This window comes from Felis catus, chromosome E2 (genome assembly GCF_018350175.1).
Source record: "Felis catus isolate Fca126 chromosome E2, F.catus_Fca126_mat1.0, whole genome shotgun sequence".
NCBI classification, from domain to species: domain Eukaryota; kingdom Metazoa; phylum Chordata; class Mammalia; order Carnivora; family Felidae; genus Felis; species Felis catus.
In genome coordinates, this window is record NC_058382.1 from 60695303 (window position 1) to 60722873 (window position 27571).

The following is a 27571-nucleotide window of genomic DNA, read 5'->3' on the forward strand; positions in this document are numbered from 1 at the left end:
CCGACATGGGGCTTGAACCCATGAACAGAGAGACCATGACCTAAGACAACTGAGCCCCCCAGGGACCCCTAATTTTTTTTAAGTCATCTCTACACCCGACGTGGGACCTGAATTCACGTGGAGCCTGCTTCAGATTCTGTGTCTCCCTTTTTCTCTGCCCCTCCCCTGCTCGTGCTGTCTGTCTCTCTCTCTCAAAAATAAACATTAAAAAAAAAAAAGTTGCATGTTCTACCGACTGAACCAGCCAGGCGCCCCTGTGTTCTGTGTCTTTTACCAAAATAAGAAAATAAACATTTGAGTTCAGCGAAGGATGTCAGGAACCAGAACCCGGGGGCCAGGCGGGCCGGAGCCTGAGAGTGTGGGAACCGGCCCCGGCCTCTCCCACACCAGGCTGAGCAGAAGGGAAAGAATCTCTGAGAAGCTTATCTGCCCGAAGCAGGAAATCGGAGATGGAGGGCCAGAGGCGCGGCCGGCGGGGCACCGCCGGGTGGCCCGGCCCCGAGAGGGACCCACCGCGGCCCTGGAATTCAACACGCGCGATCTGCCCCGCAGAAGGTCCGGTCTGGGCTCCGCAGACAGCCGGGTGGGAGACGGCGTCTGCGGCCACACCGACGGGGCTCCCAGGTGCCCGCCGCAGGGTGCCAGCTCGCAGAGGCCCGGCTGCCGTCCCTCACTCGTCCGCCGAAGCTGGCACCAGGCGGGCGGGTGACGCCGGCCCAGGGGACGTGAGCGGGGGAAAGCCGGGCCCGCTGCCTCCAGTGGGCCGAGTGGCAGAGGGGGCTCGGGGTCCGGGCTGGGCCGGCCACCCTCCCCTGGGAGCAGGGACCGGGGACGGGGCAAGAGGCCAGCAAGGGAGCACAGGCAAACCGGCCTCGAGAGTGGAACTCGGGCCAGCGCTCGCGATGCGCTCCATCCAGAGGAAGACGCGGGCCTCAGAGAGGAAAGGCTTCCGTGGTGGTGGCGACCGGGGCTTAGTTCTGGACTCCTGGCTCCACATCCGGGCCTTCCGGGCCCCTCCGTGCGGCCATCGAGGCTGCCGGGCTGAGTGCCGTGAACGTGGCCTCACTGTGCCTGTGCACGCAGAGGAGGCGGCCTGGAGGAGGTGGCATTTCTTTTGGCCTTAAAGGCCGGCCAAGACTCGGGGAAGGGTGGAGGAGGTGCCCGTTGGCCCCAGGCTAAAGCAGAGAAGGAAGAACCGGCTGGAGGAACAGGGCCCCCGCTCTGCCCAGGCAGCTCCCACCTCCCCAAGAGAGCAGCTCTGGCTGGCCTGTGACCTCATGGGGGAAATATGCCTTTTCCTGAGCCAGGAACAATAGGTTGGGGGTTGGGGGAAGAGAGCCCTGCCCGGCAGGAAAGGACTCCCTCCTGCCAGGCCCCCTCACCCTCGAGCCAGCGCATGCTTAACCCTTTACAGACCCTCAGGCAGCCCCGCACAGCCCCGAAGTCCCACCCGGCAAGCGGTCCACCAGACGCTGGGCCTGTCGATGAGGGAAGTGGGGTCTCGGCCGGTGCAGGTCAGGAAGGGGAGGGGAGGTCACCCGGAGGCCCACACTGGGCCCACGCTGCAGATCAGGCTCCCGGGTCTTGGGCCTTGTCCCCTGGGGCTGGCCGGTGGCAGGTGGCAGGAGGCTGCCCAGACCTTCCCCACCCCTTCCCTCCTGAGGGAGCCGGAGCTCCGAGCCTCCATCTCCCCATCTCTAAAGCAGGGTGGACAAGACGTCTGCACGTGAAGTGGGGGCGGGGGGACGGGCGGGCGCTTCACCTGCCGGCAGGGTCCTCAGTGACCCTGCGGGGGGTGTGGCCGGCACCACTGGCGGGGAGGAAACAAACGTGGCCAGGCTGAGCAGTGAGCCACAGGCCGGCGACACAGGCAGAGCGGAGCAGGGTGGGAAGGCGGTGGCCGGCGTGGGCACGGGGACCAGGGCTCTGACTTCCAGCCACAGCCCACACCAGTGTCACAAGCTGGAAGGACAGTGTCCCAGGGAGAGGCAGAGGGGCCTGGGCGGGGTGGACGAGCCACAGCCAGCACTGTCCCGGGCACCTAGGACGGGCAGGATGGCTGCCTCTACTTTGCAGGTGAGGAAGCTGAGGGGCTCCCGGGGACCGGCGCTGACACCCTGCCACTCGGAAACGGTGCAGGCCCAGGTGACCCTCGGTGCAGGTCAGGAAGGGCCGGGGGTGGGGGGTGGGGGGTGGGGGCCGGTGCGGGACCAGCAGGTCTGAGGGGGCAGCTGCGGGCGCAGGGGCGGCCGGGACGGCAGAGGGAGGGGCACTTCCTCCTCTGCGAGCTGTGCCCTGCAGGGGTGAGGCCCTGAGCACCCCGGCTGGGCTGCCGGGTCACAGGGAGAAGGGCTGAGGCCGCCAGCCCAGTGGTCTGGGAGGAAGAGCGCCATGGACAAGCAAACTCGTCCCCACCCCCCTCTGGGCCTCGGTCTCCCCCCTGGTGAAAATGGGAGCCAAAGGGCCGGGTCTGAAATCTGGTGGCTCCGCCCAGCTCTACGGGAGACAGGCCTCCCTGTGCCCGCGTCCTCGGCTGCTACGTGACAGGGATCCCGCTGTGCCCCTCCGGGGACCGAGGCAGTGGGCACGGTGCCCAGCACGTGGCAGGAGGGGGCTGGCCGGGCACCGTGGGACATGGCAGCCGGCCGTCCATGCACAGGATTCCTCTTGAGAGAAACAGAAACAGAAACCCGATTCGGGCTCGTAGATGAACAGAAAGTCCCGGAAAGGTCTATGCCCAGTTGCTGTTGGCCTTTGCCCGCGCGGGAGGGTCCTTGGCCCTGGGAGTCCCCCTCCTCTTAGGGAGAACATTCTCACATGTCCCGGACTTGCTCACAAGTGAAGTGACCCCAAAGAGAAAAGCCTGGCGGGAACAGCGTGGAAGGAGACAGACGTGTGACCCGGGCTCTCCTTTCACACCAGGGGCTGTCGCTGGGAAGGGCCTGAGTCGCCTGAGTCCCCAGGGCACTGTGGCAGCGGGCGGGACTAGACCCGGGGCTCCTGGCCCGGGGCCCACACCTCCAGGCCTGCCATCTGCAGCCAGCAGGGCCAAGCCCCTAGGAGCCCAGGTGGAGCCCAGGGACGGGAGGTCAGAGTCCCAGGTGACAGCTGCCAACCCAGGGCGGGGGTCCTGGTCTCAGCCCCGCCACCCTCCCCCTGCCTGCTGTCCCCCAGGCTGTGCTCACCCTGCCTTACTTGGCTTGGAGGAGAAGCCCGTAACACCCTGCTGGCCTGTGCCAGGGGCGGGCGGGGGAGGAGGAGGAGGAGGAGGAGGAGGAGGAGGAGGACAGACGTGGCATAGGGGCTGTCCCTTGCCCTCTGCTCGAGCTGCCTGGGTAGCAGGGCCCGCCGGCCTCCACGGCTGCAGCACGTCCCCAAGCTGGGACCAGACCCTGACCCGGGGTGACCAAAGGTTTGGATCTTTCTGGAAGAGGAAGGTGGGGGGGTGGGCCTAGGCCCCGGGAGTGAGCTGGCCCCACCCAAGCACCCCGTACCCTCTAGAGACAAGATCTGCGGTCACAGAAAGGCCAGGAAGGCGGGGTTAGAGGTCAGAACCTCGGAGCACAGGGGCGGGAGGGGAGTGAGGGCTGTGCCCACCACACCCGCAGGCCTCCTGGGACCAGGCTCCACTCAGATGCCCCGACACCTGCCCACCGCCCCCCCAGAGATGCTTTCCAGAGTACGCCCCGCAGCACCCCACCCAGAGAGCCCTGCTGAGGGGCCTGGCACCCTGTCCCTTAGCAACTCCAGCACTGGCCACACGCCGGCCGTTGGGGCCTCTGGCCCCCAGAGCGCCACACGGCCCTGGGGTGGGACCTGCCAGATGCCGCCCCGGGGACAGGGGCACCAGCCACGGGTGGGGTGGGGGGACAAACGGCCACAGGAGCCCCTCACGGTTTACGAAGTTAAGAAACTCAGGGACCTACCGAAGACCCTCTCCTCTCACAGGAAAAGCCTGGCCTGAAGTCCGCAGAGGGCCTCCCACAGCCTCACGGGGGGAGACACGGGGCACAGCGAGGGTCCCCGCGGGCCAAGGCCAAGAACGCCGTGTTACCTAGTTGGAGCCCAGCCAAGAGCCCAGGGCCCCGTGCCGCCGGCTGAGGTTTAATTAGCGTGGGGTCCGGGACACTGGTTTTACGGCTCACCTGACGGCCAGGCCCCTCCCTCTCCGCCAGCAGCTCCGTGAGGCTGGCCTGAGGAGGGCCTGGCGGCCACTGAGAGCCAAACTCAGAGGGACCCCACAGGAGGGACACCTACCACGTCCTCCCACGCAGTCCTCGGGTTGGGGGCGCCTGACGGCTCACGGCCCAGCTGCCCTCCCAGCCACACGCAGCCCCAGGCAGACGGCTTCAATGAGGCGAGCACGGCGTTGTGGAGTGACGGTGCAGGGCACAGAGGGACAGCATGGGTGGGGGTATGACCTGCATGGTGTCCGGGGACCTGGGGACCCAACAGACACCACAAGAGCGCCCGCCGTGCACGGCAGGCACCTCGAAGCCAGTGGTGGGTGCACGGCGCGGGTGGCCTGGCCTCTACGACCATTCACAGGCCTTCTGACCCCAACGTGTTACAAGTGGGGCCACCTCCTGGCCCCCAGCTCTGGAGCACGTTCCCCTGCCTGGAGGGGGCTCAGCTCTTCCGTGCTTCTCCCCGGGACGCTGCCCAGACACCCACTGAGTGCCCGGTGCCACCAGCAAAGCATCCCTTCACGTCAGGCTCAGGCGGCCCCACCCAGGGGCAGGACCTGCGTTTCCTCAGACGTCGTGTTTGTCGCGGGCTCTGTTCCCGTGAAGGGTCAGCAGCCGGCCACCCTGCCCAGAGGAACCCTCCAGAGAGGAGGCCGGACTCCAGGCACGGGCGGGGCCGCATTCCACAGGGAGGGACCTCCAGGGAGGCACAGGCCACAGGCCGCAGGTAAACAGCCAGGGGGCGGGGCGCCCAGGAACGGAGTTTAGGGACCGGGCCCCACGCGGCGCCCCCACCCACCTCTGCGAGGACAGGGTTTGGCAACAACCCCCACCGGGGCCACTCGGAGCTCAGGGGCCTGGCCCAGGAAGGGGCCCCAGGGAGGGGCGAGCTGACAACACGACGTCCCCCAGCCGGCGGCTGGCACGCGTGGGGGCTGGCGGGCTAGAGCCCCCCGGGCGGGTCTCCGCACGGGCCATCCCCGTCCAGGGCCCTCGGCACGTCCTCAGGTCACCACCCTCCCGAGTCCCCACCGCCGAGACTTCCCAGGGACCAGCAGGACATCCTCCAACCACAGGGAAAGGGGCTCCGCGCGGAGCAGGGCAGACCAGGTGGCCAGGGGCCTGCGCCCGGCGCCCACGTGGAGACCCGGCCCCGGCGGTTCCCTGTGCCCCGCGGGTTCTTTCCTGGACGGCCAACTCACACCCCACAGGTCAGGCGGCCCCTCGGGCGCAGGACCCGGGCAGAGAGCGTGCCGGCAGCTCAGGCCGGGGCGAGTGACACCTGTGACACCCGGAGCTCCGGCTTAGGGTGCCGAGCGGATGTGGCCCGTGGGGTGGGCGGTCCCGGGCCGGCGGGACCTGCTCCTCCGTGACCCTCTGGCACTTCACCCAGAGGGCGGGGGCCGCAGCTGTGACCCTGCCCTCCACGTGACTGAGGGTCTGACGAGGTGCGTGGGGGGAGGGGGTCAGCCGTGGGGGCCTCTCCTGAGGGTGAGGGGCTGCAGGAACCAGAGTCCTAACACCCGAGGGGGTCCTGCCCCCCAGTCGCGGCGCCGGTTGTCCGAGTGCGCAGAGAGGCCCCGGGTCTCGGACAAGTCCCGATGCCCTCCGGCCGGCTGACCCCAGGGTCCACAGGCCTCTCGGGCTGAGCAGACTACGGCAGACAGGGTTTGATGGCGAGCTCTGGGCGAACGGAGACCCCGCGGGCGCCGCACCCCCCACCGCCCCGGAACAGGGGCTCGTTGATGACTGACCTGCCCCTACAGGGGTGCCCGACGTCACCAGGGCCACACCACACAGGGGACCCCGAGCCGTGCACCTGTCCCTGGGCCACCCGGCGCCTCACACGGGCAGAACTCACCACCCAGCAGAGACTGCCAGATGGGGGGCCGCTCCCCTGGTCTCGACAACAGCCCCCCCGGAGCTGCTGAGGCCCGGTCCTCTGTGCGGATGCCAGAGGGGACCATGGAGCTCCAGGAGACAGGGCGGCGAGGGTCCACACCCGCCACAGACCCCAAATAATAAATACACTCGACCCGGCCCATCGTGTGTCAGGCTGTCATGAGCCCAGTGACATGCGGAGGGCACGGGGGCCAGAGCGCCGCCTCCAGGGGCCCGGTCTCTTGGGGACGATGGTGGACACAAAGGAACAACGAACGAGTCAAAGAGAACAAGTCTTGTGGGAGCCAGCAGGGAGGGGCTGCTGGGACTGGCCTCCAGGAAGCCCTCCCCTTGGGGGCGGGGGGACCCGGGCCTGGAGACCCCACACAGGATGATCCAGGGCAAAGGCCCTGAGGTGACCACGCTCACAGGAGACCCAGAGGAGGGCAGCGTAGCACCCCAGGAGACCGCGTCCTCCCACAGCCCCAACCAAGGCGGCCGTGTTTTCCTATCAGGTCCTTGTAGGGCCAACATCCAGCGCAACCCATCTAGAGAGGGGGGTCCTTAAGGTAGGGGTTCTCAAGCTCGCCAGGTCACGAGGGGCCGGGCCCCGCGGTCGGTGCTGGATCGGAGTCTCTGGGGACTGGGACGCGCCCCGCAGACCCAAGGCCCGCGCTCCAGAAACTGCCTGGTGAACCGAAGGACCCGGGGTGTCCTTCCTCCAACCCAGGAATGTGACTGCATCACAACCCGGCGGCCGTCCTGTCTTCTGAGGCAGCACCCAACCTCACAGCGTGACCTGGGACCACCCTTCAAGGACAATGACCTTCTGCTCCCTGCATGCTGGGGTCCCTTATCCTCTGGCCTCCGGCCGCTCTCCTGCGAGTGCCTTCTCCCCACAAACCCCAGGACGGCATCCACTGCACGGACGGCCGCCGCAGCCAGGCCCACGGACAGCCCGGGCTTCAGAGGAGTCTCTGGGCCGCTAACCGCCTTCCGGAGGCCACGCCAGCCTTTCCAGATGTGGGGGTCCACCCTGGGCAGACCAGGTACCCGCATCTCCTCCCCAGCTCTGGGCCCAGGACCCAGGGTTGGGGCACTGACTCAGAGCCCCACCCCGTGACTCAGCCAGCCCACGGCACCCCGAGTCTCGGCCTGTCCGGCGTGGCTCGTGCGCACGGCCGCAGAGTCCGGTTGGCCCTGCTGGGGGAGCCCTTCCCGGCAGGAGAGAGGAATGCCTTCTGGCCACCTCCTGTTGGCAGGCAGGTGGGGGGCGGGGTGGCTGGCCAGGTGAGAGGCGGGGGACGCAGGCCCTTCGGAGCCCGGCCCGCCCCGGGGCTGAGGGAACTTGGGGGGCAGCACCGGAGGCTGAGGAAGGGGGCTGTTGTCACGTCCGTGTACTTCAGCAGGGGACCGTGTCAGGTCCTGGCTCCACCCCCTCCGCTCTGTCCCCCGGTGTCCCCTTTGTGAAATGGGGCACCGACGGGCATTTGTGCCGTGACCACCTTTCTCCCCAGCTGACGCCCGCCCAGCTCAGGGCCCGTCTCCAGAAGGCACCACCCTAGTGAGCGAGCGCCGGGCCCGCGGCGACCCTGATATGTTATCTGTGCCCTGGATCAGGCAGGGAGGTCAGGAGCTGTGCCAGCTGTCAGGGCGCCTGGCGATGTGACGAGACACACACGCGCCATGCGCAAAGCAGCACACCTGTGCGGTCGAGTGCCCGGTCGGGAGGGTTGAGACCGGGCCTTGGGGGCCGGGCGTGTGGTGGTTTCCGCCTCAGCCTGGCCAAGCTGCGGGGAAGGTTTGCCTTCCGAGGATTCACGTTGAAACCCTTGGGGCGCCTGGGTGGCGCAGTCGGTTGAGCGTCCGACTTCAGCTCAGGTCACGATCTCGCGGTCCGTGAGTTCGAGCCCCGCGTCAGGCTCTGGGCTGATGGCTCGGAGCCTGGAGCCTGTTTCCGATTCTGTGTCTCCCTCTCTCTCTGCCCCTCCCCCATTCATGCTCTGTCTCCCTCGGTCTCAAAAATAAATAAATGTTAAAAAAAAAATTTTTTTTTTTAATAAAAAAAAGAAACCCGCGAACCCTAAGAGCAGCAGGTGACCCTCCGGGAGCCAACTGGAGCCAACCGGATGAAAGTCGGAAGAGCACAGAGCAGGCCCCTGGGAAAGAAGGCGCGCTCCAGGGCTGCCCTGTGGAATGCGGACTGGGGACTGCCACTTCCTCTCTTGCCCGAAGTCCCAGCCAGCCGCGTGCCCCACGGCCGCGCCAGCCAGTTCCCGGAGCAAACGTGTTCCTCTCTCGCGTGTCTGCGCGCGGGCACATCGGTGCTCCTGCGGGATGTCGCATCCGTCTGCGTCCCACTGGTCCCGTTCCTCTGACGGACCCACCTGGTACTGACGGTCAGCACCTGTCTCTGCAGTCCGGGCCCAGGTGGCCGCAGGCTTGGGAGGACAGGGTGCCGGGGCCCCAGGAGCTCTCTGGAAATTCAACAAGCTCGTGAAATGACCGAGGGAAAAATCAACACGGTCCGCTCATAACAACCGGCCCGGCCCCACCCCCAGGAAGCCAGCCTCCGGAGCAGGGACCCAGCCCCCACTGCCCCGAGCGTCCAGGCACAGGACGCGAGCAGTGGGGCTCTCCCCGGCAAACACTCCCTTGAGTCGCCTGCATTGTGAGGTGTGTCCGCAGAGAAGCGCCCAAGTTCCGTGCCTCCCGCCAGCGCGGGGTCCACAGGGTGGACGGCGCTGAGTACGGGGCCCGCGGCTCATTTCCCTGCGATCCTCTCCCTCCGCCAGCAAAAACACGCTTGGGATTCAGGATATCCTTCCAGAAAGAGCCACTTTGGAGCTCCAGAATCCCATCGGGGTCATTTCCAAGGGGACATTCCTGCAGCTGTCTGGGGCCGGAGAGAACAAAAGCACACTGGCCGAGGGGCGGGGGCCCGAGCTCCCGAGGGGCCAGATTCCAGAGGCCCCGGGGGAAGCAACGGGCGTCCCTGGGACCCCCTGCCCCTCCCCCATCCGTACGCCAGATCCCCGCCAAGCGCCAAGCACGGTGTGTGCCAGCAGCTCGGCCGAGGCAGGGCTGGCCTCCCCGCACAAGCCCTTGGTGGAGGGAGGCCCCACTGCGGCCCGCTCACGGGGGAGGGAAGTCACAAGCCAAGGCCCCTCAGACAGTGAGTGACAGCAGCAGGCGGGACCGGGCCCTCCTGGCCTAGCTGTGGACCGCCCATCAGGGCCCGGCTCCCCAGCCGCACGCGAGACGGCCATGCCCTCAGCCCCGGCCCGGCTCCCCCCCACCCCCGCCTCAGTTCAACGGGCCCCCAGACCGAGGCCTGAAGTTCCGTGCGGTCGTGGGGCAGGGCCCGGGGCCGGTCAGTGTCACCGCCCCGCCAGCCTCGGACGGCGGTCAGCACCGGCTCCCGGTGATGGAGTACACTCCCCAGACGAGAGGAGAAACGATTAAGTGGCCACTTTGAGAGCAGACAGCGCAGCTCCCCATGCCCTGGGGGACACAGCGGGTGGGGACGGGGCAGGCCTGGCTGAAGCTATATGTTCAGTTCCTGGAAAAAGAGGGACACGCTGCCGGCTCACCCACGGCATCCTGTTTTTATGGAAACTAATCTAATTCCGAACGGCGCAGCAAGCAGCGGACATCCAAGGGGGTCCCGAGAGGCCGCGGCGAAGGGGCGCCCGCAAGGCGGGAGGGCTCCCGTGGCCCGGCGCGGTGGGCACGGCCGCCCTCTGCCAGCGCCACTCCCGAGGGTCAGAGCCCCCCGCCCCGGGGGAGGCCGGGGACGGCGGGTCCTTCCTGGCAGTGAGAAAGAAGCAGGCCGGCTCCCGCCCCCCCCTCCACCCCGTCTCGGCCGGACTCTGTCGCAGGAAGGCTGCCTGGGGCAGACAGATGTCACCGTGGGGCTCCCGCCCACGACACGCAGGTCAGACAGTACCAGAGATGCCACAGCCTTCGGGGACCTCCTCCCGACCTGGCAGCCCGATGGCTTCGGGCCCGAGGCTTTGGAGTCCCCACAGCCTTGGCTCTAAGTCTGTGCCCGTGTGGCCCGTGAGCCTCAGTGTCCGCACCTGCTCGAGGGGGTCACCAACCCCACGCACGAGAGGCTGCCCTGCGTGACGCCCGGTGTAAAGCGGCCGGCCCTTCACTAGCACCGTCTGCTGGGTCCACACGACGTGTGCCTGCTGACGCCCACCCGGGGCCCGGGCTCCAGCCGGACACTGACGGGAGACTCGGCCACCTGCCCGAAGCCGCGAAAACCGGGACCGGGCCTTACTTCCCGCTGCCCACCACGGCGACCTAACCGCCCTTCCAGGCCCCTCCAGCTCCTCAGGGTCAGGGCTGAACCTCTGGGCTACGCTGGCTCCAGGGGGCCTGAAGGCACGGGCCGGCCCCGACCCCAGGCTGCTGCAGAGTTCCCACTCACACACAGAAGGGACGTGCGTCCCCGTGGGCCTCCCCCAACTGCCCCTCGGAGGCCCAGCGAGCGGGTGGCCCAGGGAAGCCCGAGACGGGGCCGGGCGGGCCTGCCGGCTCCTCTCGCACTCACTGGGCACCCGGCAGGCCCGCGGAAACCTACTCTTCCCGCCTCATCCAGGGAGGGGACCACGTGGGGAGGTCCCCAAGGCCGAGGACATCCCCGCTCACAAGCAGACATGATCTCCTCTGGCCGGGCCCCTCCCCGCTCCCACCGCCAGCCAAGCGCACACATTTCCACCCTCACAGGGACCAGCCTGACACCTGTCCTCTGGGCCCTGACGCCAGCCCCACGCCGCGCCCCTCCGACCGGTCACAGGGCCCCAGAGCCGGCCTCCCGCTCCCATCACTTCCAGCTGTGGGACCGGGAGTCTGCTCATCCTCTTTCAGGCTGATTCTTTGGCTGACGCCTCGGAGGGTCCGTGAGGACAGGGGGCTTGGGGTTCACGGCGGCCACGCAGGGCACCGCTGTCTTGCTCATCCATCACCAGCCTGGAACCGCACCCTCAGAGCGGGGAGCTGCCTCAGGGGGCCCGGCCCTCTGCCCCGGGGCTCCAGCCGAGGCTGGTGCCGGTCCCCAGCGTCCGGGGCCGGGGAGCCTCCTTCTGGGAGGGCACCAGAAAACTCCCTGGCCGCCAGCGCTCTGAGGGGACAGAGGAGGAACTGTCAGGATGGGCGCCCCGCCCCCCAGCACGGGCTCCACGCGGGGGCAGAGACGCGTCCCGAGCTGGGAAGGACCCTCCTGCCGGCGGCCCACGAAGTCAGCCGCGAGGTGTCCCCGCTGCTGTCCTGGGGGAGCGCCCACCAGCCCGTGACTCGGCCAGACCAGCAGGTTCCACTGTCCCCACCCAAGGGGACAGCAGCCCCAGCAGCCACCGCCTCGGCTTCGGGACGTCCCCGAGCTGCCCCACATTCCTCCCTGGTGAGAGCACAGGCGCCCTGCGGGGCTGCAGGGAAGAGGTCCCTCGCCGGAGCGCTCGGCCCCCGCAGCTGCACCCTGGACGGCCCGCGGGACGTGGGGGGGCGTGGGCCGCTCGGGGAGCCGCGGTTCAGAGGCCCCGCCCTGCCCGTGCCGGGGCAGCGAGGGCTCGGGAGGGGCGGCCAGCTCCACGAGGTCCCGGGGCCCACGTTGCCCGGTGAGTCACCCCAAGGGCCACCGGCCGAGCCGGGCAGGTGCTGACCTTACGACTGGGGCACAGGGAGGCCCCCGGAGGGCAGGGCAGCCCCACGAGGCCTCCCTGCAACACACCAGGTAGGTCTGCTCTGCTTCTCAAGGTGAGGAGCTCGAGGCTCAGAGACGCTGTGGGACGTGTCCAGGGTGCCCAGCAGCAGGGCCAGATTTGGGGTCTGACGGAGCCAGCACAGAGAAGCTTCGCCGGGCATTTCCCCTCCCACGGTCTCCGTTCCACAGGCACCCACGTGTGGCCTCATGAACCAGTGGGGCTTTCTTAATATTTATTTATTTTTGAGAGAGGAGAGAGCATGTGTGCACACGAGTGGGGGGCGGGCAGAGAGGAAGAGGGGAGAGAGAATCCCGAGCAGGCTCCACGTTGTCAGCACAGAGCCCGAGGCGGGGCTCGATCCCGCGAGCCCTGAGACTCCGACCTGAGCCGCAATCAAGAGTCGGACGCTTCACCCACTGAGCCCCCGGGCGCCCCTAAACCAGTGGTTCTGAGGACTCTTGCGGGACACACACACTTGACCTGAACCCCAGCAGAGCTGTACCTGGGGGCGCCCCAGGGACAGTGTTCAGGACCGGCAGAGGGCAGCTGAGGTCCCAAGGCAGCCCCAGGGGGCCTCCACCCTCCATCCGCACACAGAGCAGGGGGGAGGCAGGACACAGATTCACGGAAGTGCCAGGAGCAAGTACGAACAGGTGCCACCCGGGGTCGTCCCAGTGGGAGGCCCGAGTCCCCACACGGCCACTAGTGTGACAGGGAGAGAGAGGACCAAACAAAACAGGCAGAGAGGGAGAGGCGAAAACGCAGACCTTGGAACACTGCTGGGAGCGTCTGACCACAGCAAACCCCCTCGGGGGTAGGGCTCCTCTTAAGAATGTGACAGACGGCACGGAGTCCCCTCAGGTCCCCTCAGGAATCTGACAAAAGACCCGACTAGACACAAGGAGTGGACGTAAAACGTGTGACCCACAGGGAACGATGTGGCCACAGACCGCCCCTCGCCCGATGGAATCGAGCCAACGGGAGAGGACAACCCAGCATCCGGGCCATCAAGCCAATGGGGGTGGGACCCGAGAAGGAACGAGGGGAGGGGGGCGACCAGAACCCTGTAGGTCAAGGCCCCCGCCTACAGTCCCAGCTCTCACCTTCGACCGCCCCCTCCGTAGAGACCCTTCCTCACTGTTCCTCCGTCCTGATTCTACTCTGCCTGCGGCTCGTTGACCTCGTGCCCACCTCTTCATGCTTCGAGGCGGGTGGCAACAAACCCCGGGGACCGAGGTAAAAAATCCTGCACTAGGGTGACTCAGCCCTACCTCAGGGCCTTGCCACGTGCCGGCAACACCGCCTGGAGACGCAAAGGGAGACTCAGTGGCTCCGGACCCTCGCGACGCCTGGGGTGTCCCCCGGGCTGGAGAACATGGTGCAGCCGGCCTGGCCCAGAAGCTTCTCAGGCCTCCTGTGGAGACAGCAATCTCCACGCCATCCGCTTGGGGGGCCGGGGTCTCCACTCAGAGCGAGCCTTCAGAGGAGCGCGTCCCCTCTGGCACATGCACGTGACTCTGCTTCCAATCCTTGTCCCTTGCTCGACACACAGGGAACCTAGGGGTACAGACCGAGTGGATAACATGCCCTCTGACAGCAGAGAGCAGGGAGCCATGTGGCAAGCGCTCTGCCCGGCCATTTCGGGGGAGATGGGGAGGGGGAGTGCGTGGCAGGGGTCTGGTGAATGGAGTGCGGACCCCTCCCCGTGCGGCCTCACTCTGGAAGGCCCGAGGACAGGCCCTACCCCTTAGGGTCTCCACCCACAGCCTCGGAGGGCAGGACCGATGGGCCGGGAAGAGGAAGGCCTAGCGTCCCCCCAGCTTCCTCAGGCACAGGACACAGAGACACGGGATCCGTGGCTCAGCCCCCGCCCCCCGCCCCCAATGTCCAGGATTCTGCGTGGAGCCAGCCCCCGGCCAGACGAGGCTCCTGCACGTTGTTCCCGCGCTGGCTGGAGTCATTCTGTCCACGGGAGGTCACACTGTCCACGGCCAGGAAGGGACCTGGAGCAGAAGGGTCCTTGCCGAGGTCAGAGCAACAAGGGCCCGCAGCCGAAGAAAGAAACTGTTCGGTCCCGAGGACCCCGTCTGGTGCCAGTCCTGGGCCCACAGGGCCCCCCCACCCCCACCCCGAGCCCCTGCCCCTAACCATCCTGACCATCTCACCCCGGGCTGGTGAGGTCTGCCCGCAGGACCGTGTCGATCCAGGACAAGGGGCCGCAGGGACTCCCGGGTGGCCGGTCTGCGGGGAAGACGCACGAGGACCTCACGGGGCCCCCGGAGGACCAAACAGGGCGTGCTGTGTGCGACACTTACGGCCCTGAGCCTTCCTGCCCTGTCCCGGACTCGACCCGTGAGGCCAGGGAGATCGTCCTGGGGGGGGAGTCGGTCGGGAGAAGGAAAACCATGCAGTGCACGCAGGCGTCCGCTGCATCCTGGGAACACGGGCCGGCGGGCCGGGAGGCCCGGACAGTCACGTTCACCGTCACTTTCACAACAGGCCGGCCAGGGCAGCGCGAGAGGCCCGGCCACGGCAGGCGGCCCCTGGAGACGGGCACGGGGGCCCCGGGGGAGGCTTGGGCAGGCACGTGAGGGGCGAGCGCAGCAGGAGGTGCACGGGGAGCAGCAGGAGACGAGTCAGGACACGGGTCAGGACACGCCGAGAAGCCTGCCACGTGGCCGGCGCCCAGGCCGCGGCCACAGCACGCACGACGGAGGTGGGAAGCTGACCACATAAACAGAGCACGGCACGAGCTACCAGGGCTTGGAATTACAAACGCCGGCTCTTCAACAGACCTCGTCAGGGGCATGATTAGAGTCGGCAACCGGAGGCAGGGAAACCGACCAAGACCTTAGAATCCAGGCCCGCAAAGAACAGCCGCAAGTCAAACGTAAAAGACAGACCCGCAACCCAGCGTTTTCAAGCAGGTGACTGTCAGACGCACGTCACAAACGGAGACCTCGAAGGTGAGGGGCACCGTTTCGTGTCAGGGCGGCGCGGTCCAAAGCCACGGAACCCACGTCACGCCCTCGAAGCGGGGACAGCCCGAGGTCAGCACGTGCTGGCGAGGGCGCCCGGCCCGGGAGCGGGCACCACGAAACGCCGGGATGGCGGCGGCTTCCCGGAGGCACCCACCGCCCCGTGCCCCGCAATCCCACCTCCGTGTGCGCGAGCAACTGTAACCCACCCGGAGCAGAAAGACGGTGGGGTGGGGGGCGTCCACGTCGGGGACCAGCGGACGGAAGCAACGACCGGTGCCGGGCCGCACTCGCACAGCGCAGGCGGTCCCGCCGACGTGAGCCCCAAAGGCAAGCAGAAGTAACCTGGGGGGCAGAGGTCAGTCGTGGGGGGTGACCGCCAAGTGCCTCTGGCACAAGCACCAGCTTGGTGGGGGGGGGGGGGGCGCTCACGTGACCCGTATTCAACTGTCAAACGCACCGGACGGACACTTAAGCTCGCGTCCTTGGTCACATGACGCCTCAGTGAAAAACACAGGCGTGGACCAAGGACCGTCCTCCGCTGGGACCCCGTCTGGACCCGGGAAGCCGGCCACGGAGCAGGCTCTCCAAACATACTTGCCGAGTGAAAGACTGAAAGATGGTGGCAGTGACCAAGTCCCTGGGGAAGGGCAGCCACAGGCACGTGGGGGCAAAAGGAAAGGACGGGCAGGGCCTGGGGCGAGATCCGCCCCAGGAACGGGGGAGACACGCGTGATGCACTAACAGGCCGAAGGCACGGGCCCGAGGGTCGCGGCTCCGGGGCGGGCCGACCTGTGCCAACGGCCACTCTCCCTCCACGGCGGCACCCCCAGGGCCCCACGTCACGAGTGAACACCGAAGTCGGAGAGATGACACAGAGGTCCGTGCCCAAGTGACCGGTCAGCCACACAGCCTCAGGGTCGGGGCCAAGGAACAAGGTCTGTAGCCCAGGGGGCAGTTCAGGAGGGGGCGGGGCTGCTGGCCGTGAAGTCTGCACCCGCGAGGGCGGCTTGTAGGCCACGTCCCAGCTGCACCTAGACTGGAAGTCACAAGGGCACACGTGCCAGCCTGCCAGGAGGAGCCCAACACCTCAGCGCGGGTGACCGCGGCCAGCCTGGGCAACGTGCTCCTTTGGGGAGTGTGAGAAGACCCCCCCACCCCCATCCAAGGAAGACAGACCTGCCTCGGTCCACGACCGGCCCTCGGGAGTTGTGCCCCCCCCCCCCCCCGGCCACCGCACGCAGGAAAGGAGGGAAGAGAGAGACAGAGACCAGCTCGGCGGGGCCCCGGGATGGACCACGTGGTTTCCCCTTAAAACCCCCTTTGAGGGTGTTACAGTGATGAATTCTTTCTCGTTCCTTTATTTATTCTGAAAGAGGGAGAGCAGGGGAGGGGGCAGAGGGAGAGGGAGAGAGAGAGAATCCCAAGCAGGGATGGGGCTCAAACCCACAAACTGTGAGATCCTGACCTGAGCCGAAATCAAGAGTCGGACGCTCAACCAACCGAGCCCCCCAGGCGCCCGGTGAGGTGTTGCTTTAGACGCTGTTTCAACCATGAACAGAAATCAGTGAGCGGGGCGGGGGTGGAAACGCCCTCACAGAGGCAGGACTGGACCCTGGGCTCAGCTGACAGTCACAGGCCCTGCTGATTCCAGCGGATGACAGATCAAGACTCCTCCTCAGGGGCCACTGGGGACCCCCCGCCTGGCCCTCCCCTGCCCTGCCCCTCTGTACCCCCCCCCCCCCGCCCCGCAGCAGCTCTGCTCTCTCCCAAGCTGGGGGAGGGACCGGCCAGCTGACACCCCCCAGATGCTGCCGGGACACAGCTGCACGGGGAGCCGTCTGAGGACCGTGCCCCTCACCCAGCCACAGCCCCCCCCCCCCCCCGCCGCCGTCCGCGAGGCCCCTGTCCCGCCTGCGGAGCCGGCTGGCTCTAGGGCCATCTCAGCCGCCGCTCCGCTGGCAGAGGAAACCACAGGAGGCGGCTGAGGCGGCCTGGTCCCTCTTTAGCCTGAGCCCGAGGAAGGAGCAGCGGCCTGGCTATATATACTCGGGAGAAAAACAGTGTGCAGGTCGAGCCTGGTAAACAGCTAGCCCGTTAGACGGAACCTAAAAATACTCCCTATAATTATGTTATTAAAACACACCAGAAAAATCGACCCACCCCACTCAGCAGAGTCCCCGCGAGACGGCTGCACGGAGGCAGGAGGCCACGCACGTCGGCCTGAGGCCGGCCTGGCGTCACCCAGGGGCCGGGCCGGGCTGGGCTGGCCCGGGCGCTGCCCCACGGCGCAGGGCGGCTGGCCTCGGCCTCATCTGCCGGGGGACGAACAGAAACCCCTGGGTCCCCATCCCCTCCTCCGTCCTCACACCTGAGGACAGCACCGATGTGGTCCCGGAGACCTGGGAGCAGCCCGGACTCCCAGAGCAGGGGCCACAGTAACTGAGGGACTCCCTGACGGGGAAGGACGGAAGGGGAGACTGAGTCACAGTGCTGCGCGGCCCCCGCGGCGGATCTGCTCGTGCTCGGACGAGAGCAGACAGCACACTGCCTGGTGGCTTCCCAGGCTCAGAGGCCAAGGGCACTTTACCTCATCTGACCGAAATTTCACCGTTTCAGGGAAAGCATTCATCTATTACTTGTGTAATGAAAACGAAGCAGGAAATCAAAACGGGGAGGCTCCACTCAACCGTGCACTCCGCAGTTTCCACCCCCACCTCCTACCAGCCGCCATCAAGGGATTAGAGCCTAGAAAAGACGCCCCCCCGCCCCCCGCACCCCCGTCCTCTAGGCCGCGGCTCAGCTCCTTCCAGACAGGGGCCCCCTCCCCAGCCTGGCCGCCCACTTCTCTCCCCAGCAGGCGCTCAGCCCCCCAGCCCAGCCTTGGCTCTGTGCCGCGTTGCTGGGGGGTGCGTCTTACAGGCGTTATTTGGGGGTTCCATTGCACTGCGTTTCCCCCCCACCTGTGATCGGCCCGGCACCACAGGAACAAAGCCAGCAAAGGCACTTACGGACCAGAGTGCCAGGCGCTGGGGGGGCCCCAGGTGACCTTCACAGCCAAGGAAAGCAAGCCTGGTCAGAAAGGGAGAAGAACGAAACCCCTCCCACACACACACACACACACCCACCACTGGCCCCAAAACAGAACTTAGGCTCCTGCCCAGAGCTCTGTCCCACGAGAGCTGGATGAGGGAAAGTTTGAATGAATTTGGGAAAGACTCCGGAATCTGCGCGGGTGGGCGTCGTGCGCGGTGGCCGGGGGCCAGGCTGCAGACACCCTCCGTCCCTCAGCCCGCCCAGGACACCACACCGCCCCCTCCCCGGACACCGCCTGTGGCTGGCCGGCAGCCTGGAGCGCACGGGACCCTAGTGGCGGTGGCCCCTCCCACCCAGCTCCCCGGACACCCGACCTGGCCGCTGACCGCCAGCACTCAGCCTGCGAGCCGCACATCTGGAAAAGCGCTCTGGGGCTCCCGGCCCACCAGGACCGTGTGGGAGGCCTGCCCCGCCCCTGCTCCTAGACACCACCGAGATCAGAGACCTGGGTGCCGCCTTTCAACTTTTATTAGCCGGTTTACAGGCGAGGAAACTGAGGCCCAGGGAGTGGTGAGGGCCTGGCAAGTTCAGAGCAGGACATACCCCCACCCCCACCCCCGCCCCCGCCCCCCCCCCACCCCAGCGAAGTCAGCCAGGCCTCCCCTCCCGGTCCCAGAGACTTTCCGTCCTGGTTCCCCTGCAGGCAGGTAACACCAGGCCAGGACAGAAGAAGCTTCATCCTACCTGCGTGACCTCAGGTGAGTAAATCAGGCTCCCCAACCCTGAGGTTCCTCATCCGGAAACCACCCAAAACTCAGAGAAGTGCAAAGGTGAGGGTAGGGACAGAGCTCAGGGGAGAGAAGCTGGTCCCGCCCCGCCCCACCTCTCCCGGAGGCTCCAGCCACGCGGCTGCTCCCCTCCAGGGGCAGGAGGCAGGCATTCTGCGTGGGTCCGCACAGCGGGCGTGTGCGGCCCTACCAGCTGCTCCCGTAGTGCTCGAGCCCCTCGCCACGCGGAGGCACGAAAGTGCCCTGGGCACCAGAAAGAAAAAGGTCTCCGTTATGGAAGAACCCTACGTAAGTAACGCCCACGCACCTCTAAAACAGGTAGCAAAGAGGGGCGCCTGGGTGGCTCAGCCGGTTAAGCGGCCGACTCCAGCTCAGGCCATGATCTCATGGTCCATGGGTTCAGGCCCCGCGTCGGACTCTGTGCTGACAGCCTGGAGCCTGGAGCCCGCTGTGCATTCTGTGTCTCCCTCTCTCTGTGACCCTCCCCCATTCATGCTCTGCCTCTGTCTCAAAAATAAATAAACATTAAAAACATTTAAAAAATAAATAAATAAAACAGGCAGCAAAGAAAAACGCCGCGTTCTGCTGACTGCTAAGTCAGAGGAGACTCCTGAGGCCCAGAGTGGTCAAGGGTGGCTTCCTGTACGAGGAAGCTCACGCCGCGCCCCGAAGATGGCGGCGGCAGCAGGGGTGTCTCCGGCCCTCTGGTGGGCTGGCCCTGTGTCAGCACCGCACCACGGAGGGCAGTCCCCCGCAGCTGCGCTCGGAGCCCCCGGGGCCCATCAGGGCAGAGTCCCCAAGGCCCACTCTTCCTCCCCTCCATCTTCCGAGCCCCAGAAGCAAATTTAGTGCTGGGTCAGAAGAGCAGACACCGCCCAGGAAGCAGCCCTGGGGCCGGGATCTGAGACCGGGGACTCCTCCCACCCCCAGCGCACACACTTCCTCTGCAGGACCCTTCCTGGCCGGCGGGGGGCTCTCCGCATCCCGCCTCCAGCGGGACGAGCGCAGGTGACCCCTGGTCAGCTCCCCCAACACGTGTGCGCACACACACCCGGGGTCCTGTCACCCAGCCTCCTCCATCCTGCTGACTCACTCAGTCTTCCCAGGGCCACCCCAGCTCCGCGGCCACCCGGCTCTGGGTGCTTCCCTCCCTAGCGGGACCCTCAGGGAGCACGGGCCTGGGAGCGGGACGGCCCCAGGCTCCACATTGGTTCTGGGCACAATGACTCACTGCGAATCCACCCCTGTCCCTGCCTGCCTGGTCACGAGAGTGTCGGGACAGCGACGGTGAGAAGAAGGAAGTGTCCCCATTCTGAACAGCAATGCTTCTCAGGGACCGGGTGGCGCAGGTGACGCCGGGTGCAGGGGGAGGCCGACAGGCAAGGCCAGGCTGCCGCGCCACGTGGGTTTCCCGTACTTGGTGAAGAGTTACCATGGTGTAGCCACCTTCCCTGCAGACGGCCAAGTGTGTTTCTGGCTGCCCCGGTAGGACCGGGCCAGGAGGCGTGGCCTATCCTACAGGAATCACAAAATGCCCGTACATCTCTCTAGAAGCTTCCAGCTCTGGGACCTACCCCCCACCCCCCAGGGCTTCAGGGCCAGCAGAGGAGCTGAGAGCCGGGGAGCGTCTGCCATGGTGCAGGGGCAGAGTCAGGCTGTCCAGGGAGTGGCGTGGGGTAACGGAGGGGCACCCCAGCACGGCCCGAGCCCTCACCGTGGTCGTTGCCCAAGCCGGCACGGGGCACACGTGACCAACATCCAAACGCCTCACCCGGCATCCGCACACACACACTTCCAGAACACCGCGGAACCAACCATTTCCAGCCAAAGCCTGGCAGAGGACGAGGAGGCACACAGAAGAGCAGCAGAGCCAATGGCAGCCGGTCTTGCCATCAGAGGGACAGCAGGAGGGTCCCCGGGGAGCTGCCCACGCCCAGGACAGGAGACCAGCCTCCAGAGTCTCAGGTATCATCCGCAGGGCTCTCAGTCGGTTCCACAACACCCTCCCCCAGAGCTCAAGAAAAAATACTGAGGCCCAAGCCCTACACCCAGGCACAGAATTGGCGTGGGGCACGGCTTGGGCGTCAGGGGTTTTTTTCTTAAATAGACTTTATTTGAAACTGAGAAAAGGGCACCGTGAATTCACCATCAGTAGTTGACAAGCTCCCCAGGTGACTCCAGTACGGCCCAGGTGGGAACCCTGAGCCACAGCCAGCATCCATCACCCACACCGGGAACAGCCAGGAGCCAGGCAACCCAGGAGCCCTGACTAACTATCAGGCCGGCAGGCTCTGGCCCGTGGGCCGAAATCGGGCTCCCAGGAATGGTTTTTACAGGTTTCAATGGGTGGAAAAAATATCAGAAGAGTTCATGATGTGAAAATATTTACTCTGTGGCCCATTCCCGGACCAGTCTGCCATCGTGCACCAGAACGCTCGCCAGCTGGGGGGAGGTGTGTCCTTCCGGAAGGGGCCCCACCTCCACAGTGCCCCCCCCCCCCCAGGCCTAACGGGTTCCCTTCCCAGCTGGCAAGGCCAGACGGAGGACGACACAGGTGCGCTGCAGGGCGATCAGAGATAAACCCGTCCTCGGAGAAGCTTACCTGTCCCCCCACCACCACCCCTCACCCCTTCTAGCTAGGTCTGGTCTGTTTGTTTGTGCGTCTGGCTTTCCAGAGGCAAGAGGAGGGAAGCCAGCCAGTATGGTGTATAGGCCAGGTGACCCTGAACTCTCCCCTGAGCAGACCCCGAGCTGCCCTGTCCACACAGGGCTGACTCAAGCTCTCCTCTCCGACCTCAATGGTTCCCATTGATTCCTGTCCTCAAAATTCCCCCGTTTCACGGTCTCCCTCTGCGACAAATCAAAACACGGTCTGTTTGGGAGCCCGAGTGCAGTGCAGGCGGCTGGGCTCTAGTTCCCGCACATTCCCGGCCCCGGGGGATCCGCGCCCCTACCTAGAACAAAAGTTGGCAGGGGCCTACCTGGAGCGATTTAAGAGGCCCTGGAAGGACTTTCAGAATCAAAACACCCCACCCACCACGGTCGGACAGATTTCTACCCAACAGACAGACTTTCACAATGCACATCATTCCATGTTTCCGAGAACGAATTTAATCAGACTGCTTTCCAGCTCACCCCCGTGAAGATGGCCTCATGTGGAGGGGCCTCGGGCCAGTGAAGGGTGGAATGAGTTCCCGGGCACTCTGCCCCGGGCACAGAGAAGGCAGGGGGGGCCTTAGGGGCACCAAGAACCCAGTGACCTTTCCGGAAGGGACACGGACGCCAGGGTGGGGGACCCTCAGCTCTAATACTAAGGCCGGAGCCTTCTGGGGGGGTGTTCCCCCTCCGGCCCTAGACAGACCCTGGAGAGTAAGCCAGGGCGCGGGGAAGGGCAGGGAGAAACTTACAACTATCGTTCCCAAAGCAGAGGCCTGCCCCAGGCCGCGGGGGTGGGGCCGGGAAGGGGAAAGGGAGCCGATCTGAGCGATGGGAACCGTCGGGAGGTTAGCTGGGCTCCGGGAGGCTCCAGATTAAACAGCTCCAGGCAGGAAGCCCGCCTTCTCCCAGATTGGTCAGGAAGTCGTGATGCAAGTTTGCGCGTTTTTTGGTTTTTTTTTTTTTTTTTTGGTTTTTTTTAACGCGAAACAGGGAAAGAGATCGGTGCCCCCTCCTCAGCGCCGCGGCCCTCCCTCGTGAGCACGCCCTCGCCCCGGTGCCCGGAACTTCCCCACGTCGCGGCGGTGGCACCAGCCGCCCCCCGCGCGCTCGCCGGCCGGCTCCCCCGGGCGCCACCTCCGCCCCCACCCGCCGACCCCGGGCGCCCGGTGCCACCTCCCCCCCACACCCCTACCCCGACCCCCCGGTGCCACCTCCCCTCCACTCCCCCACCCCCGGCTCCCGGGTGCCACCACCCCCCCCACCCCCCACCCCGCCGCCGCCCTCCCTCCCCGGCGCTCTCATGCGTCTGGAATGCGGGCGCCGCGGGCCGCGCGTCGCGGGGAATCTCCTCGCTGGGCGTCCGCGCCGGGAAGGGGGAGCGGGCCCGCGGCGCCCTCGTCCGGCCCGGAGCCCCCGCGCCCCGCGCGCACTCACCGGCCAGGAGCGCGAAGGGCAGCAGCAGCCAGTAGAGGACCGGGCCGAGCACGTGCCGCCCCATGCCCGGGGGGCCCGCGGGGCCGGCCGGGGGTGGTCGCTCCGCCGCCGCGGCGCTAGGGGGACATGGCGCGCAGGGCGGGGAGGCGCACGTGCCGCGCGCCGCGGCCAGGACCCCCGGGGGGCGACCCGAGCGCCGCCTCCTCCGCCTCCTCCGCGTCCTCGGCCCGCGGCCCGCGGCGCCCGCTCCGGTGCCAGCCCTGCCCCGCGGAGGAGCGCAGCGCGCGACTCTCGGCGGCGGCGGGCGGAGGCCAAGCAGGGCCGGACGGCGGCTTGGCGGCGCGCTCCCTCCCCGCCCCGGGCCTTTATAAGCTCGGCCCCCGCCCGCCGCCCGCCCTCCGCGGCGTGCCCGCCCCCGCGCTTCCCCGACGGCCCGCGCGCCGCGCCAGCCCTGCGGCCCGGACGCCCCCGTGGGCAGGCGCCCCGGGAAGAGCCCGCGCCCCGAGAGCCGCGGCGTCGCCTCTCGGGGCGGGGGGGGGGGGGGGCGCGCGGGGGAAAGGGCCCCCCAGCGCGCGGCTCCCCGGGCGGCGCCCCACGCGCCACCGGGCCCCGCGTGGCCGGAGCGACTTTCGCTTTGCTCCCGGGGACGGGAGCGCGCAGCGCCCCCTGGGGACCGCGGGGTGGCTCGGGGCCGCCACCGGGTCGCTGTGCTAAGGCGCGGGGACGGCCGCCTGGTCCCGCGGTCCCCGCGGGTGGAGAAGCCGGGGTCTGAGTCCGGGGCGTGCGGGGCACGTCGGCCAGGCCACCTCAGTTTGGCCTTTGCCGCCGCTGAGGTGAGTTCGGAAAGGAGAGCGGAGAAGGGCCCACGTGAGTGTGGCTGGACCCGGGTCCTGAGTCCCTTACTGGGCGGAGGGAGCGGGACAGCCTGCAGCCAGCACTGGCCCGCTCCGACTCCGCCAAAGCCGGGGAGCCCGACTTTGGGAAGGCCGCTGTTTATCGCTGCCTGGTTTTGTCCCCCGCCTCGCTTCTGCCCGCTTGTTCCTGCCCCAATTCCTGCTGGCCTCGCGTCTGACCCTGGCCTTTTTCTAGAACCCTGTGACATTTGGAGCCCGGGGGTTCCTCCCCAAGGCCAGAGCCCCAAGGAGGCTGGGGAGGTATGGGGTATAGGGCCCAGCTCTTTGGGAGTCCCAGGCCCCGCCTGCAGATGCTGGCTAGTCCCAGCCTCTAGTGGAGACAGCTGGAGCCACCTTCAAGGGCGGCCAGAATCTGGCCACCTCGGCTCACCCCATGATGGGGGGTGTGGCCAAGGTCTCTGAGCAGGCATCGAGATCAATAGAGATGACCAAAAGGCTAGCCCACACGGGCATCCTACACCGGGTCGTGGACGGGGGACGGGAGGGCAGGTGGACAGCAGCGAGAAATGGGCAGAATCAAAGGGCGGGTGACGCCTTCCCTCGCCCTTTCCTCAGCCTGGCCAGCGCTTGGGGAGATCACGGGGGCAGATGGGGGCAGATGGGGGCGGGGCTCCACGCTGAGGACACTGATGTCCTCCATCAGTGGCAGGGATGGTCTCCACGGCCACGGCCACAGCCCCAACCTCCGAGCTCCCCCCACCTTCTCGGGGAGGATTCCTGCCCCAGTGTGCCACCTTCTAGTGAAGTGTCCACGTGTCAGGAAGTAGCAGCACAGAGGGCAGGCGCCCCGGCCTCGTGTGAGTCCTTCCGCAAGAGCAGGGTGTGAGGTGGGGTGAGGAGAACACCGAGGATGGGGGGGGGGGTCCCAGAGCGAGCAGGGCCACAGCCCCCGCACAGCTTCGGGGACTTGGCTCCCAGCGCTGACCCTCCCCGCTGGCTCCCGAAACAGGAGCGCCGAGGAGAAGGGGAAGCCTCAGAACTGGCGGGACAGGTGTGCCCCGCATGGAACAGAATGCCTGCGCGCCAGACTGGCGGGTTGCAAAAGACTGGACCCAACCTAACTATCCGCCCTCGGGAGACGCTCCGCTCCGTAGGTTACAGCGTATCCTGCAGGAGAGTAGCCCCTCTGCCTCCGCAGGCCCGTCTCTCAGATACAATGTGACAGCCAAGGAAGGCGGCGGTGGGGAGCCCAGGCTACACTGTATCCCTGGAGAGCACGCAAGGCGCGAGGAGGAGCCAGGCCCAGAGACTCACCGAGACAGAGATGCAGAGACACACAGAGAGAGCATGGGGCGAGGCCACGCCATCAGGGCGGGAAGGAAACAGAATGGCCACTGAAATACTCTTGCGGGCCGTTTAGACTTCTTGCTGTATACATACAGTATCACATTTCACAAAAGAAATTTAAATTGAACACAGCGGGCACAGATTCTCAGAAAAAGAGCTTCCCGCCCGCCTGCTTGCCGGCAGGGGAGCGTCTCGGGAACACGCGTCCCCATCCTTTGCCGCTGAGGACACGTGGGTGTGGGTGGGAGGGCCATTTGCCACCGAACAAGCCGGGCCTTGATTCCAGCTTTCTCATTCCAAGTCCAAAGCCATTTTGGTCCTGCCACCCCACAGCTCAGAGCCCTGCTACCCTCACTGTTGAGACCGTGCACGAGTGGGAGAGAGGGGCAGAGAGAGAGAGAGAGAAAGAGGGAGAGAATCCCAAGCAGTCTCCATGATCAGTGCAGAGCCCCCTACAGGGCTCAGTCACCCGGCCCTGGGATCATGACCTGAGCAGAAATCAAGAGTTAGACGCTCAACCCACTGAACCACCCAGGCGCCTCTGAAGATTTCATCTCAAGAGGAAACAACCCCAGTGTCCCTTGATAGATGAATGGATAAACACAGGCGGCCCGCCCGCACACCGGACGCCTTCCAGCCGCGAGGAGGAACGAAGCCCCGCGCGCGGCCGTGCGGACGCACCATGCACACGGCGTGCCCAGGACGCAAGTCAGACACGGGCGATGTACTGCGCGATCCCACTTGCGTAAAACACCCAGAGGAGGCCAGTTCGTAGGCACAGAAACTAGACGAGAGGTTCCCGGGGGCCGAGGGAGGGAGGGAGCGGGCAGTGGGTATTTAACGGGGACAGAGTTTCCGTCTGGGAAGATGGGAAAGTTCAGGAAACAGTTGTGGCGATTGCACAACACCGTGAATGTACTCGCTGCCCCCGATCCGTCCACTTAAAAGGGCTGCAGTGAGGGGCGCCTGGATGGCTTGGTCGGTTGGGCGTCCGACTTCGGCTCAGGTCATGATCTCACGGTCCGTGAGTTCGAGCCCCGCGTCGGGCTCTGTGCTGACAGGTCAGAGCCTGGAGCCTGTTTCTCCTGTGTCTCCCTCTCTCTCTGCCCCTTCCCTGCTCATGCTCTGTCTCTCTCTGTCTCAAAAATAAATAAACGTTTAAAAAAAAAAAAAGGGCTGCAGTGAGGAGTCTCGTCTCACGGGTGTTGACCACCATCAACAACCAAAGAAACACAGGCAGGGGCAGGATGCTTTCTGGGCAGCCCACCCCAAGTCCTCCACCCGGGAGCCTCCCCAGCAGCGCCAGCCACCTTCCCTCCTCCTTCTGAATATTGTTTTCCTGACTCCCGGCCAAGGACTTGATGAACTTTGGGGGAGTTGTGATTTCTTTTTGTTTCTCTGAGAACATCCCCGTTCAGTGTCCCGCTTCCTGGAAACAGAGAACAGGGGCCGATCCAGGGGAGGAGCGGCTCTTTGTCCTAGCTGGGGACGTGACTGGCCCAGAGTCAGCGGCGGCACCGAGTCGGGTCTGGACCTGGCTGCTGGCCCCCCCGGGCTGCGTCGGAAGGGTGGGAGTCGGGGCCCACGACGCACAAACGTGCCCACAGGTGCCTGTGGCCGGGGGCCCTTCGCGTGTTTCTACCGGGAATCCAGTGGGGCCCGAAACCCACACCTGCTGGTGGAGAAGGTCACAGGATGAGGAATCGGCATTTTCCACGTGAACCCAGCTTTTAGCGGTCTGTCAGCAGTTTCCCACCCGCCCGCCCTCCCCCCACCTCAGCAGTAAAGGCGACTGCAGCTGCAGGGGCCGGCGGGAGGGACTGAGATGAGCGAGGAGCAGGTGGCCCGGACCCGAGCAGCGGACTCCCCAGACCCGCAGCAATGAGTGGGACCAGTGTCCGGTGTCCCCGCGGCTGACAGGCCCACGGGGCAGGCAGGGGTGAGAGGCTCCAGGGAAGGGGCTGGGGGCTCTGGCCAGGCCTCCACAGCCGGCCCCACATCGGTGCCTGCTGCCCTTCCCGCTCTGCCCACGAGGGCAGGAAGGATGACGGTGCCCGGCAGCCACGGGGACAGGGTGAGGGAGAGAGGCTGGCACAGAGCAGCAGAGGCCGGTGGCTGCGTCGCAGAGGGCGCCTGACCTCGGGGAGCACGGTTCCCCCTGGGAAATGGGGTCGTTTCCAGCATCCAGTTTTTGGGGTGAGAGGGGGAGCTGTGGAAAATCAAAACCTGCACAAAGCAGGTGAACGAGAGAAGAGGGAACAGGTCAAACGTGGACAGACCCCTTGTCTGGCGAGAACAAGAGGCCCCCACGGGGCCATCTGCACGGCGGGCGGGCTCTGACCACCCCGCGGCCCGAGCCCATGCCCAGCACGCGCCATGGGGGGCCTTGAAGACTGGGTGAGACGGGTCATCACATTCGTCGGCTGGGATCTGAGGCCGGGGATCGACGCTGCACCAAAAGTTGTCAAGAAAAGCACTAAGACTGGAGGGTTTCTAACACTTTAGGGGACGGAGCCCAGAGAGTGATACCGGCCGAGGGTGCGCCCTTGGTGGGTCCCTGGGGGGTCCCTGCGGCAGGGAGGCCGGGTGGCTGCGAGGACTCGGGGCGGCTCTGTGCAGGGGCGTGATTCCTTTGAGGGGAGCACCGGCCAGGTGCCAAGGCACAGAGGAGAGGAGGTATTTCTTCACGGCCAAGAG

At 66.4% G+C, this 27571-nt stretch overlaps 1 protein-coding gene and 1 long non-coding RNA gene across 8 annotated transcripts in view; one reads left to right on the top strand and one right to left on the bottom strand.

Annotated features, from left to right (window-relative positions):
* The window catches only part of PIEZO1 (piezo type mechanosensitive ion channel component 1), a 54258-nt gene extending 31228 nt beyond the window's left edge, over window positions 1-23030 (bottom strand). For all 7 annotated transcript variants that reach the window (XM_045046592.1, XM_045046589.1, XM_045046591.1 and 4 more), the window contains exon 1: window positions 22674-23030. In XM_045046592.1, the coding sequence (XP_044902527.1) occupies window positions 22674-22737 (64 nt within the window). In that variant the 5' untranslated portion in view covers window positions 22738-23030. The remainder of the gene's footprint in view (window positions 1-22673) is intronic.
* A 74-nt stretch (window positions 23031-23104) lies between these two features.
* On the top strand, window positions 23105-27193 carry LOC123382339. The gene is made up of 2 exons (XR_006590569.1): window positions 23105-23506; window positions 24537-27193. It is a non-coding gene; the product is annotated as an uncharacterized LOC123382339 (long non-coding RNA).
* The last annotated feature ends 378 nt before the right edge of the window (window positions 27194-27571 follow it).